The sequence below is a fragment of the Amaranthus tricolor genome, chromosome 5, assembly GCF_026212465.1.
Source record: "Amaranthus tricolor cultivar Red isolate AtriRed21 chromosome 5, ASM2621246v1, whole genome shotgun sequence".
NCBI lineage: Eukaryota > Viridiplantae > Streptophyta > Magnoliopsida > Caryophyllales > Amaranthaceae > Amaranthus > Amaranthus tricolor.
This window is the reverse complement of record NC_080051.1, coordinates 27,615,341-27,629,398: the sequence shown is the minus strand read 5'-3', so window position 1 is coordinate 27,629,398 and position 14,058 is coordinate 27,615,341. Positions and strand designations below refer to the sequence as shown.

General features: G+C 31.8%; 2 protein-coding genes across 2 annotated transcripts; one reads left to right on the top strand and one right to left on the bottom strand.

Moving 5' to 3' along the window:
- Positions 1–1,567: 1,567 nt before the first annotated feature.
- Positions 1,568–3,559, top strand: LOC130813349 (peroxidase 56-like). Its single transcript, XM_057679173.1, has 4 exons — positions 1,568–1,860; positions 2,052–2,243; positions 2,457–2,622; positions 3,086–3,559. The coding sequence occupies exons 1-4, from the start codon at positions 1,615–1,617 to the stop codon at positions 3,493–3,495; spliced, it is 1,014 nt and encodes a 337-aa protein (XP_057535156.1). The 5' UTR covers positions 1,568–1,614; the 3' UTR covers positions 3,496–3,559.
- A 62-nt stretch (positions 3,560–3,621) lies between these two features.
- LOC130813348 (uncharacterized) lies at positions 3,622–10,566 on the bottom strand. The gene is made up of 12 exons (XM_057679171.1): positions 10,381–10,566; positions 10,198–10,297; positions 10,005–10,113; positions 8,505–8,593; positions 8,324–8,380; positions 8,086–8,194; positions 7,898–7,999; positions 7,630–7,694; positions 7,218–7,321; positions 7,052–7,116; positions 6,270–6,324; positions 3,622–4,073 (listed from the first exon to the last, which is right to left on the bottom strand). The coding sequence occupies exons 1-12, from the start codon at positions 10,436–10,438 to the stop codon at positions 3,913–3,915; spliced, it is 1,074 nt and encodes a 357-aa protein (XP_057535154.1). The 5' UTR covers positions 10,439–10,566; the 3' UTR covers positions 3,622–3,912.
- Between the last annotated feature and the right edge of the window lie 3,492 nt (positions 10,567–14,058).

Genomic DNA, 14,058 nt, shown 5'->3' with positions numbered 1-14,058 from the left:
TATCAACACCATTATTCAAAATATAATGATGCTTTAATTATAAACAAACCCAAAAGTAAACTCTTAGCTTAATATTCATCCTCAAACATCCAGGCTGCTAAGTCCTTATCATACACTTGATTAATGAATGAAACCTTTGTGGCCATGTGGAATGATTCAAAGAATTGACTAATCATATTTTTAAATTAGTAACGATATGAGCCAATTAGCGTTTATCTCTTTGAACACTTAATTAACTTTGAAATTAGTTAGAAACTTTGAATTTATATCGTAGACCATTATTAGTAATCTTTGCCATGTTTATTATTTACGCCTTTATCTTTGTTAGTAATATTTCTTTGGTTTGTAATTTGTCTTCATTTTTGAATTTCCTTCACTTAAATTTATCAAGGAATCAACTCAACCAAAAGCTTACGTTTAAGGTTAAGGCCACCAGATATGTTATATACTTTAACATGCACCCTCACACGAGAACGCTTTGAGCTATAAGTATGGATGCATCACATCCCCTCTTTATACAAGGCGCTAAATATTCCACTTTAAATGAGGAGTAGATGAGATTCGAACCCGTGACCTCTTGTTTACACTGGCTTCTGATACCATGAAAAAATCAAATACAAACAGTATTAAAAATTTCCACATTTAATTTCTTCGACATTGTCCTGCTTTTTGTCTTGTCTATAACATGATTCGTGTTCTTTGATTTCACTTATGCTATGTTTGGGAACGATAATTTCATTTAGAAATGAAATTGACTCAAATTTATTGTTTGGCAAATTAAAAATTTTTAAATTTAAATTTGGATCAATTTCACCATTATTTTTAAACTACTTAAAGTTGAGAATTTAAGAATCACTTCTCAAACCTTATCATTCTCAAATTCTTCCTTTGTGATTTCATAATTAAAATCCAAAATTTGAAATGAAATATTTATTGTCAAACACAACATTATAGATTTTCTCGACCCTAGGGTCTTATCGACAACAACCTTCTTATCTCTTTGATAAAGGTATGGTCGTCTGCCGTATTCCACACCTCCACTTCAATGTTCATTCCTAAAATTTTTTGGCTCTAGGCAAAAAAAAAAAAAAAAGACATTTTCTCTAGAGGGTTAACTTCGATCTTTATTGAGCATTTGGCCAAAGCAAAGTTTCAACATTACAAGTAGTGTTCTACGTCTTACATGAAAACATTGTTGAGCCCTATTTAATTCTGGGCCCTACCTTGTATACAATCAAAAATAATCCTGCTTTATATATCCTAATTACAGCTTTTATGAGCATTATATACTGGATAAGATGATGATGATTTCCAAATAATAAACTAATATGTCAACAAACATTCTGAATCGCTCCAGCGTAATTCGCTCAATAAGGAATAACTTGTAAATGATAAAGCTCGTGGTGAGTACATGCATTAATAAAGATTATCTTTGAATACTAAAAAATAAATCCAATTATTGTGGAATGAAATTATAATAATTATAAGGGATGAGAAATATATTATTATATACTATAGTCTATATGTGAGGCCTATAAAAGGAGCCTGTACTGTACCATGCAACTTCATATCTAAATTCTAAAGTATTAATTTTATACACTATAAAGAAAAAAAATGAGTAGTAAAGTTTTATTATTGCTATTTTTAGCAATTTCTAGCTGTTTTATGTTTTGTAATGCAGGTTATAAGGGCTATCCCAAGTATAAAATCAAGAAAAATACGCTGAAGGATCATTTTTACCGTAAAACTTGCCCTAATTTAGAAGAGATCGTGCAAACTGTAATCGAGAGACATGTTCTTGGCAACCCAAACTTGCCTGCAAAGCTTATCAGGATGCAATTCCATGATTGTTTCGTTAGGGTATTGTTTTTTCTTTTTTTTATTATTGGGTTGGTCAAAAGGATTGAACTAGATGAAAATCAAACTCATAATCTTTTATAGAAAATAGTACTTACTCTCCAACTAAGATTAAGTGCTATATACTATAAAATCAAAGAATGTACTATGAATCTATTATAACGCATAGAATTAACACAATTACATGCATGTAGGGTTGCGATGCCTCGATATTACTGAACTCGACTGCTGATAACCGATCAGAGAAAGAAGCACTACCGAACCTAAGTATATCTGGGTTCGAAGTTATAGACGAAATTAAAGAAGAGGTTGAGAAAGAATGTAAAAGGGTTGTCTCTTGTGCTGATATCTTGGCTATTGCTACTAGGGACGCAGTTTCATTTCCAGTAAGTCATTTTTATCAAATTTAACTTAATCCACTACTTATCATTTGAGATTGCTATTAACAATGACATTTTCCCTCATAATATATCACTATCAGCAGCAATCTCAAAAGGACAGAAAGCAAATTTTAGATGAAGTTCGATTCGTGTATTATTTATGACAATATTATTAACATAATCATTATTATTTCTTTTTTGTTACAAAAAAACAAATAGCATGGAAGACAATTATGGAAAGTGCGCACCGGTAGAAGAGATGGAACAATATCATTGGTTTCAGAAGCAACAGCTAATATTCCATCCCCATTTTCAAACTTCACTGTCCTTAAACATCAGTTCCAAATGAACGGCCTTTCTGTTCGTGACCTTGTCGTTTTGTCAGGTACGTTTAACTTCATCATCAAGCTATACTAGGTCAATCTGGATACCACTGGATACTATTACACGGTGTACCAAATCAAACATTCTATCTTAGTCTTACCATATCATATCTATGTTGAACTAACTTGTACGATACATTTCAGTACTAATAGGTTTTAAATTTAATGAACCGAGTTATTATCCAGACAGATCCACGCCTAGATTCTACCCCGACTATTAGTGACTAAATAGGTCTTTTATATTATTTTATTTTTTTTGCCAAAATCACCCCTTCTAATACAAGAACCCTACATTTAAACTGAATAGAATAGAACCAAACTTGCAATCTTTCTGTTACTTTAGCTTGTGATACCATATCAAATAACCAACTCAGCCAATAGTAAAAGCAGATAGTTAGAGCTTCATGATATAGTATATACTATCAGATTTGATAAGTCGCTTAATTGACTCCTCTCCTACTGCAGGTGCGCATACAATAGGACGAGGACACTGCAACATAATCCTTAACAGGCTATTCAACTTCACAGGAAAAGGAGACCAAGACCCTTCATTAAACCCAGCATATGCAGATTTCTTAAGAACAAAATGTAATGGAGGACCCACTGATCGAACCACCACAGTAGAATTGGATCCAGATAGCTCATTCTCCTTTGATAGTCATTACTTCGAAATTTTGAAGGATGGTAAAGGTCTTTTTACATCGGATGCAACTCTCCTAACTAACGAGAGAGCTAAACATATCGTGTTTGAGCTTATCGATCCTGAAACGTTCTTGGATGAATTTGCTGTATCTATGGAGAAAATGATAGAAATTGGTGTACTTACTTCTCCAAAACAAGGCCAAATTAGGAAGCATTGTAGTATAATCAACTAACTAATTTAGTTGATCTTTGTAATGGAGCACATGCTAAACGATGTTTAATAATTTCTTTTTGTTTGTTGTGAAATGCTACTTCAAATGTTGCTTGTGTTATTGTTAACGATTATGTTAGCAAAATTGTCCAAAGTTACTTCGAAATAACAAAAACTTCATTGATTATTACCCCCTCCGTCCCCATAAAAATTGTTAATGATTATCTTTCCATTTGTTTTTTCACATGTCAATGCGCTAATTCGAGCAACAACATCTCGAATTGTGCATTATTAAATATTATACAAATAAAATATACAGTTAGGTGAATCAAACTATGTTTCACCTATTATTAAAAAACTAATGCAACAACCAAGCTTGCCTGGCTAATCTAATAGGAAAAAATTCCAAAAAAATATGTTGCTTGAACAATTCTAAATTCTAAAGGCATGGATTTGGAAATCTAGAATGAACCTGGTTAATCTCAGCAATTACTTCGGCTCTTAGCTTAATTTGGCATGCATTCAGAATCTCCTGAAGCTGGCACATCTTGGTAGCACCAAATACAGCACTTGCTACAAGAGGGTGCGCCAACACAAAGGCTGCCAAAGCACAAAATAAAGACTTTAGTTTCGATACCGACTAAGATAATTTTGCATTTTTGATTCGGAGTAGGCTAGACTCTAGAGAATCCCTACAAACAAAATAAGATAATTGGATGCGCTTATATTGACTAGAGCTTGATACGAGCAGATATTCACATAGAATACACATTAATCAATGAAAAATTCACAGATTAGGTTATATACATGCATTTTCAACAATGATCATTAATGTTGACAGTTAAATGTTATGCTCTAGAAGCCCTAGCATCTGGAAAGACTATACCACACCCTACAGAAGTGCCCAGTGCCCTAGTAAGATCATATCCTTCAGGTGATGAGCATTCAAGGCACCTCTTCAATTCAACCAAACAAGGAAGAACTCATGCATGCCGGTTATCTCACAGAAAAGGATAGCAATAATGAATCCTCAATCAATAGTGGCTAAAATGTAGACCCAAAAAGTATCAAAGGTCTAATGCAAGTTCTTGCACACTTAAAGCAATTCTGCACTACAATTTACAGTGAAGAATAGTGAACACAACCGTACCTCGAAAAAAAATGGTGAACACAACCGACTAACCACCGGGAGATATCACCGAGCTATACTCTCCTGTATTCTGAAATCTATTCCCCTCAATAACCCCCTCCACCCCTACCCCTAAAGAAAAACATACTCTTAACATTTAGTCGCTTCCATTAAATGCAGTTATTAAGTTGCTTTAAAGGTAGGAATTGCACTCCGCATTAATGAAGCACCTGGTGAAACACTACCACGTAGCCCCCATCTTTTCAATGTCAACTGACTTGCATGCACTAAAAGTCAATCCAGTTTATAAGCAACTATTGTGCTCTGCTATACGGACCAGTCACAGCTCCTCTTCTCGAGCCAATCCTATTACCAGTCAGTCAATATAGAAACTTACTAGAAGCTGGTGCTATTTGTGCAGCTTGTGTCACTGTTACGGAGATAATGCTTCTGCAGCTACCTAGGACATGGTTTGTAATTGAAGAACTACCTCTGTACTTGGCTCTGAAACTTCTGCACTCCAGATATCTCATTCGGGATATACTGGCAATAAAAGAGAGATACGCAAGACCCTTGAGCAAGATGGCTCCACTTTTCTATATTATTACTACAGTATCTTAAGAGTTAAGTGCCAGTCTAATTATCCTATTTTAAAATTTAACAGTTCCTCGTGGATAACTTCCATATGGACTTCCAACTATAGTTCTTCCAGAAACAAGATTGAGCACCAACACTAAACCCCACACTAAATTGATGCTTTCTAACACCTAGAATGAGAAACAAACACGACATAGAAGAATTAATGAATATCCTTTCTAACGAAAACACTCTGATTTCGAATCTAAGTGAGAGTTTGGTGCAAGGTGATGAGTGCAAAGCAGAAGCTTAAGGATTTCAGGGATAAGAAATTGTGCCGGCTTCTACAACACTTTCGCGTGGGAGTTTCAACTTTTAGGAATGTCTCAACTGTCCTACATGCATATAATAAAGCAGTACTAAATGCAAAACTAAAATATTTCTAATAAAATAGGGAATATAATAGCTATTCTGACATGAAAGGTTGAAGCGTTGCGTTAAACAGTCGAATCCCTAATTTATAAATGGGTTGTGCAGCAGGTCGCATTTTCTACAACTTCTAGCTTACATGCTTTAAGTGCTCTATCTGCAACATTTCTACACTACAAACTTGGAGATCTTGTTTTAACTCTATGTCTAAGTCTCCAACGGCGTAATAAAAACCTAACATGTGGAGCAACTTTTATTTTAGCTTGTTAATAAGAAAGTGGTATACTGTTTCATGTACAGGCATCAATCTTTTAGGATTAAGGCTCGGGGATGTTGTGAATAAAAAAGTAATGACCCTGAACATAGATTTACAATACAGGTGTACTTTCTGCAAATCCCACGACAGCTATGGTCCCTCTGTTGCTAAAGAGACAATGACCTCAGGTGCAACAAAGTCCATATAGAACAAAATCTCAGTTTCATGAAGATGGAATTCTACTTTCTGAAGAACCAAGTACCCACAAGATTCGTTGTGCAACTGTCACCCCCACAGAAAACCCTCTAGGCATACATTGTTCAAGCTTATACATGCAGAATCAACTGTAGAAAGAAATTAGGTTCAACAAAAGAAAAGGTGAAAATGAAAATGAGATTAATCATACCTATTGCCATGGAAACTGGATGAAGTCCATACTTTTCTGCAATCTGAAGGTATTCCTGCAATAAAAAAAGAATACTTGGAGAGCAACTACGAGAGTAAACCTTCTTCAAAGTCAAGGTTCCATCATGTTGCATGACTCATGCATACATCATGGGTGTTTGAAAAATGACTTTTGTATTGGCGTATGACTTGTTGGTTGGTAAAAAAGCCAAAAAAAAACGTAATTGGTAAATGACTTACCAGCCGGCTGGTTTTTGACTAAAAAAGGCTACTTTGATAGGCTTTTTTCGGTGTTTTTGGCTTCTTGGCCCACTATTTCTCTAATTAACACTAAAAAGTCAACACCTAATTCTCTTAACATCTCTTTAAACAATTGGTTTATCCAACAAGTATTAAAGGCCAACAAAAACAACCAATACTTTCTTTTAATCAAACAAAGCAACTAAAATGTTAGCAGCAACAAGCGACAACCATCAGTCATTTTTGCAAAAAAGGGTGTTCGATGAATGGATTTGAGTTCGTCTTTTGATTGAGTTTAGCTTTGGCTTGTTGATTAGTTGAAAAGCCAAAAAGGCGGTTGAGAAATAGTTTTTCATAAGCCAAAATGAAAAAGTAGTTCTTTGTGACTTTTTTCATTGTCTTTTGGCTTATAAAGCCCACTATTTTCCAATAACAACCAATAGCAACTACTCATTTTAATATCTACACTGAAAGAGAATAGAACATGAAAACATTTTGAACAGTTCTAACAAAGTGCTTCATTGGTCAGAGAAGAAATCATACCCTAGTGGCTACCCTTGCTACAGGACTTGATAAATTATATCTAGATTCACCCTCTTGGTATCTCCCTGTTTTCCGACAGAGAAAATAATCAACATTTAACATAGAAAATAAAAAGTAGGAATCATAAAAACTAACAAGTACCTTAGAACCATGTAAAGTAGCCTACCTCTGAAAAGATTTAATCGAGCATCTGCTGGACCTCCTTCACCCATGAAGTATTTACCTGATAGTATTCCCATAGCCAGAGGACTATAGGCTAACAAGAAGATGCTGCAAAGGAATGAACAAATAAAAAACAATAAACACCTTGACTGAATCATTTCAACACAAAAAATGAAAAGCAAGATGTAGGACAGAGAAAAAATAGCAACTTAAATCTATAATAACTGACAGATAAAACTTGTTAACAAAACAATCATGGTCAAGAGTAAAACTGCACACCACAAACTTTCTTTGAGAGTTTCTACCATAAATTTCAGAAAAAATAATTCTTAGAAAGATGTTTCCTTCTCAACCAACAAGAATTCAGATTCCAGGAGCTAATACACAATCACAAAATGAAAAATGAGAGTATATACCTCTCATGATGACAACATTCAGCCAAAGCAGAATCAAATGTCCGACAAAGTAAACTGTACGAGTTCTGTGAGATAAAATCACTGTTAGGAGACATCTTTCACAAATTTGGAGTAGCAGATGTGATAGATGATACTATCACTAATTTTGCGTTCTACAAGAAAATGTGAGATATAAACACTCATATATCTACATCTAAAAAAACAAATGAAAATAAAGAGAGATCCCAGAGTAGGACATGGCAGTCAAGGAGGCAGTGAGGAACAGAACCTGCAAGGACACTATTTTGGGACAGCCCTGAATTCTGTCAGCAACTTGAAGAAACTTCATAACACCATATGGTGTTTCATTACTCAGTCCAATATATCTGACCTACAATTAAGATAACAGCACTAGTAAGCTGCCTACTAGAAATTTGGAAAAAGAAAAAGAGAAAAAATGTGGCCTACAATCTCTACCTTGCCAGATTCAACCGCTTTAGTGAGTGCATAAAGCTGCTTCTCCATAGGGATAGAAGAATATTGTCTAGTTGGATCATATTCAATTTCTCCAAACATGGGGACGTACCTGTAAAAGATACAAGATACAAACCACTAACGCATGAAGCCATATATTTATTCAAAGAAAAATACAATACTGTCTATTACACTACGCCAGCAATCACAATTGATAATACAAATAAAACAACGTACAAACCGATCAGGCCAGTGAATTTGATAAAGATCAACATAATCAGTTTGCAGGCGCAATAAACTGCATAAAGTTAAGAGGATATAAGTTTGAGAAGAATAGACAAAATGAAAATTTAAATAGATAGTATCGGTCAAGAAGATGGTGAAATCAAAATATAAAGGAGATGAGAAAGCATTGGAATGACCTATTATCTATAGCTTCGGAAATATTCTTAGCATCCAAACACTCTGGCCCACCTCTGATCCAAGCCATCTGTCCAGAAGGCCCAGCAACCTGCAGAAAAGAAAATTACTATTCCTCAAATTAGAAATCCATATTTAATTGAGAAACATGATCAATATGTTCTTCAATGGAGCCAATGATTCATAATTCTTTGGTTTCAAATTATATTGTATTATGTGAAAATAACTCAATAGATCATGTATATATATATATATATATATATATATATATATATATATATATATATATATATATATATATATATATATATATTATTTATTTGAACTAATCAACAAATAATCGGAAACAATTTCTTAGCTATAACATAAATAACTATTAAGATTGCATACATTTCCCCCAAGTGGGAGCCTTTGTATGAGTCACTTAGTGGCATTAGAGTAATGAAATAATGTTAACTAGCTATTGCAATTCCTATTCCCTTCATAACCTTAACACTTCCCTTTTGATCTGTTTTATGATAAACTTGACAACCCTTTCTTGGAACTTGGCTGCTTTGACCAAATGCAAGCAATTGAAAGGGGCAGCTACTATGTATATTGTGGCTGTGGTGTTATAATTCCTTTTTAAATATGCTAAATGCATCACTCTTCCTTTTCCCACAGCTTTGGCGATCATTGAAAACATTGTTTGGCACACCAAAAGGCTCCTAATGTGGTAGCTACACGCACTTTAATTACTTTACTAGGGAAAAGGTTGCTCTGGGAAATTAGGGGCAAACTTCTAAGTTAGTATGCGGCAAATTTTTCTTTTTCAAATACGGCAACAGGTAATATTGAAGTTATTTGGCACCTATATACTAATCCACAAAGAGAAAGAAGTAAAAGTGACAGAAAATTACAAGCAGCCAGGTGTATTCAAATGCACGCATTAGCTTATAACATAAAATCCTAAAATACTTCTATGATGCAATTTTCCAATATTTTGATACTCCTATAAGTATTAGCCCCAAATAAAGGTTCCTCATTTCATATTCCATTGGTGTTTGGTATGAAAAGTGAAAATGAAATGGAAAACAAATGCAAGATAAAAGTAATGTTACGTGTTATTATTATTATATGTTTGGTATATATAGATGTAAGGGAATGAGAAGAAATGAGAAAGCCAAAAGAGAGAAACAAAGAAAAAAATTGGATTTTATGAAAAATGAGGGGTAACAATTTGGAGGTAATGGGATTAGGTTAACTCAATCTCATACCAAACATTAACTAATAAAATATGAAAAGTGAATCTGTTACTTGACCCTATAAATATCATACCAAACACCCCCTCAGTCACTCAGAGTCTACTACTCTACTTCATCTCTCTCAAAAATTGCTCATCTAATAACAATATGAAAATTTATCAAGCATCAACATAAAAATAACAAACGGAACAAAAACGCAATGTGGAATAAGACCTTGGAATAATTAAATAAATAACAATGCATAAACATTAACACAACCTTAGTAGCCAAAACAACGGCATCTCTGGGAATTTTCCGGTCTGTAATCCAACGACCCAGATATTCTTCGCTCCTTCCCTGAGTCTCAGCACGCTGCGGCACCGGATACCTCGAAAATCCCACAAAATTCAAACGGAATAAAGATAAGATGATAAGACACAAATTGTACATCTTTTCGAGTATCTTGACATACATTTCTGCAGAATCGAAGAAGTTAATGCCAGAATCAAAAGCTTTATCAAGAAGGCCAAAGGATTCACCAAGCGAATTCTGTTCACCAAACGTCATGCTTCCTGTGTACATAGAAGGATAAAGTAAATTATGCCGCAAAAATTAGATGAAAAAAGGTACGTAAATAGGTGAATTGAACAAGTACCAAAGCATAGCCTGGATACGGTCATATCAGGAGCAAGATTGAAGAGAGGAACCGCCATTTCTCTCGGTGAATTCAACGAAATCGGAAACCCTAGCAATATCGTGTAGTTATGGCGGGAACTTGGAAGTTTGCTTTATCCGTTTTTGGGTCGGACACATATGGGATTCGCAGCAGTTTAAGATTGAGTTGTTTGGTAGTTGGTTTTGCCGGTTAATTTTGACATGTTAGTTGGATAAATAGTTAAAAAATATATTTGGGAAATGACTTTTAAGAAAGCTAAAATGGTAGGAGTAATTTTTAAGTGAAAATTAAAAAGTTACTCCAGTTAATTTTTTTTGCTAAATTTTAGCTTGTGAATCTAATTTTTAACATATCATATGGTAACTTTGTACTGAATATTTCACAATTTTTTAAAAAAATCAAGCCTTAATTTCGAGGTTTATCATATTTAAGATCATGTATTTTTTGTAATTAAAATAACAACTATTCTTGTGAGAGACACTCTCTCAAAGAGACGACCTTAAAACAAGAAACTCACATTCTTATTTTATCTTTAAATTATATTAACTAGGATAGAACCTCGTGCAATGCACGGATTTTTAAATACGTTTATAGTCTAATGAAATTTTAGATTGCAAATCATATTTCACATTTTTTCTAAATATTCAAAATTATAATTATGGTAGTCTAATAATATAAATGGCTGATTTTAATGATCAATTAATTTAATTTTATGTCATTTTAGTTTAAAATAACAATTGAAAGGGACTATTATGTACTTCAAGTAATTTCCTAAATTGCTATATAATTTTATACACAAAGTAATTTTGCAGTATAATTCTCTAAATTGTGTAATTCCAATTACATTGAAATAAATGTAATTTATTCTGTAGTATAATTTTCTACGCGATATAATTCGAAAATTTTATCAAACAATATAATGTTCTATATTTTCCATTATATATTTTTTTAAACAATGCATTTATATACAACTGTGTAATTGAAATAACTGTGATTTATTGCATCCATTAATATATGATTTTTTCCGAAAATATAAATTTGTAAATATGGTAAGTGTAAAAAATGTAAATAAGTCAACTTTCATTATTGAGCAATAAAAAAAAGACAAATGACATGATCACAATCAAACTTCCTTTTTTCTATTATAAAGTAAAATTAATATAATGTATGATTGAGCTATTTAACTCATATATCTAACGCATCTCTCAGAGAGACTGTCTTTCACAACAATTTGTCAATTTGTGTGTTAGATACTTCCTCCATTCCAAAAAAGTTGCAACGTTTACTTTTTACGCGGTCCAATGCACTAATTGCATTCTTAATATCTCTAGTTATGTATAATAAAATATTATAAAAACTTGATATTTATAATCTTTGCATCGAGACGAATCAAACAAGAAACCGTCTGACTACGTTTTAACTTATAATTTAAAAATTAATTACATATTAAAAAAGATATGTAAATAGTATAATAATTTTCAATGTTGCAACTAAAATGGAACGAACAAAATATTTGTTTATTTTCGCACAAGGGCTACATGCAACCCAAAATTAGATACATGGCAATAAATAATCTCATCTTTCATCAAAATACAAATCCTAGTTATTTTTCCAAAAACACTATAAACCAATTTTTGCTAACAAATCATTCAAAATTTCTCGAGTAATGAATTATTTTTGTGGTTCATCGTCAAATTCTTTTAATTATAACACACATTCGAACTTAATTAAGAAGAAAATATCCTTCTAAGTTGTCCATGAAACATATTAAAGGTGGATTTTTTAAAAAAATCTTATTCAACTAATTCAACTTAATCTTGATTGTAAAAAATAAATTAATCTATCATTTTTCAAATTTTCATTTATTTTGCACAATATTTAGAACCACAAAGGTGAAATTATTGAGTGACAATTTAGACTAAATTATCAAAAATAATACAATATTTTACTTATTTTATAACAATGATATCAACTTTTGATTAAACACGAATAATAAATTAACTGGTGTTTCCCTATAATATCCCTCACATGTTAAAAATCAAACAATACCAAATTATATGACAAAAAATAGTAAGTTAGCTAATAAACTAAAGTTGACATTATTTAATGAAAAAACCCTTAAGTTGGTATTATTCACGATTAATCAAAAGATAGTAGTATTGTTGAAAAATTAATGAAATATTATATTATTCACGGTAAATTTTCTTTTAAAATATCATAATTTAGTCATCAAATCAATCAATTAGTTACAATATATTTCTATTACACAATGATTGCCTTATATAATTCAGCTCGTCTTATGTAAGATCGTTTTACCATAAGATGGACTCATATAATTAGCTCATTTCTTTACTTGATTGTTTTAAGATCATAAGTAATCATTTTAAAGTTATAAATAATCACTCTAAGACTATAAAAAAGTGAATATTTTAAGATTGTAAGTGATCATTTTTACGTTATAAGTGATAATTTTAACGTCATAAGTGATCACTATATTAGGCTAGCCCAATAGAAATGGTCTCACTATGAGACCATCTCATTTAAAAATTAGTGTAAATAATTAAATTTAATCAATTATTAGGCATCATTGAAATTTAAATTAAGTAAAATTAACTTGGTTTAAATTAGACAATACTAAATTAATTTATTTCATTATGTAACATTAAGATAATCAATTACAAAAGATTGAACATATTATGGAGTCAAATAAATCAAAGTTAACATTTATTAAAGTAGAAAAAAGGAGTCAAAATCTTAAACCTAGCAAAAAGATGAAAACCCTAACTACCTATTTATATTCAAAACTCTAACTAAACATACTCACCCATTAGTCCCATGTCAGTGATGTCACCCTTAGATCACTCACTATCAACATTTCTCCATCGTGTCAACTACAATTCTAACTATATTCCCCTCATTCTCCCAATGATGTTTCTACTCTAAATACCTCTTCCTATCAAAACTAGGAGAGATTAATTTAGATACATTTTACTTTCAATTTATTTATTTTACATAAAAACATCGGAATTTAGACGTCCTTTACATATCATTAATATTGTGGAATTCATATCTTTGATCAAGTCTTATCTAATATTTCAGGCTATTATTGTTATCATTCAACCTAACTCAAATTATATATATTATTAATTTTATTGTATAATAGCAAAAAGAAAGGTTGATTGTATGTCATTTGTCTTTTCTTTATTGAACGGTATTAATAGAATTTCACTTATTTGCATTTTCGCACTTATCATATTCACAGATTATATTTTCGGAAAAACTCTACATTTATGGATGTAATAAATCACCAGTATTCCAATTACATTGCTGTATATAAATGCACTGTTTAAAAAATTATAATGAGATTTTACTGATTTGCATTTTTACATTTACCATATTTACAAATTATATTCTCGGATAAATTAATACATTTATGGATGCAATAAATCACAATTATTCCAATTACACTATTGTATATCAATGGATTGTTTAGAAAATTATAATGGGAAATATATAATGTACTGTGTAGAACATTATATATAGTCTGTTAAAATTTTAGAATTACACCGCGTAGAAAATTATACTACAAAATAAATTATATTTTTTCTAGTGTAATTGGAATTACAAAATTTAGAAAATTATACTGCAAAATTGCAA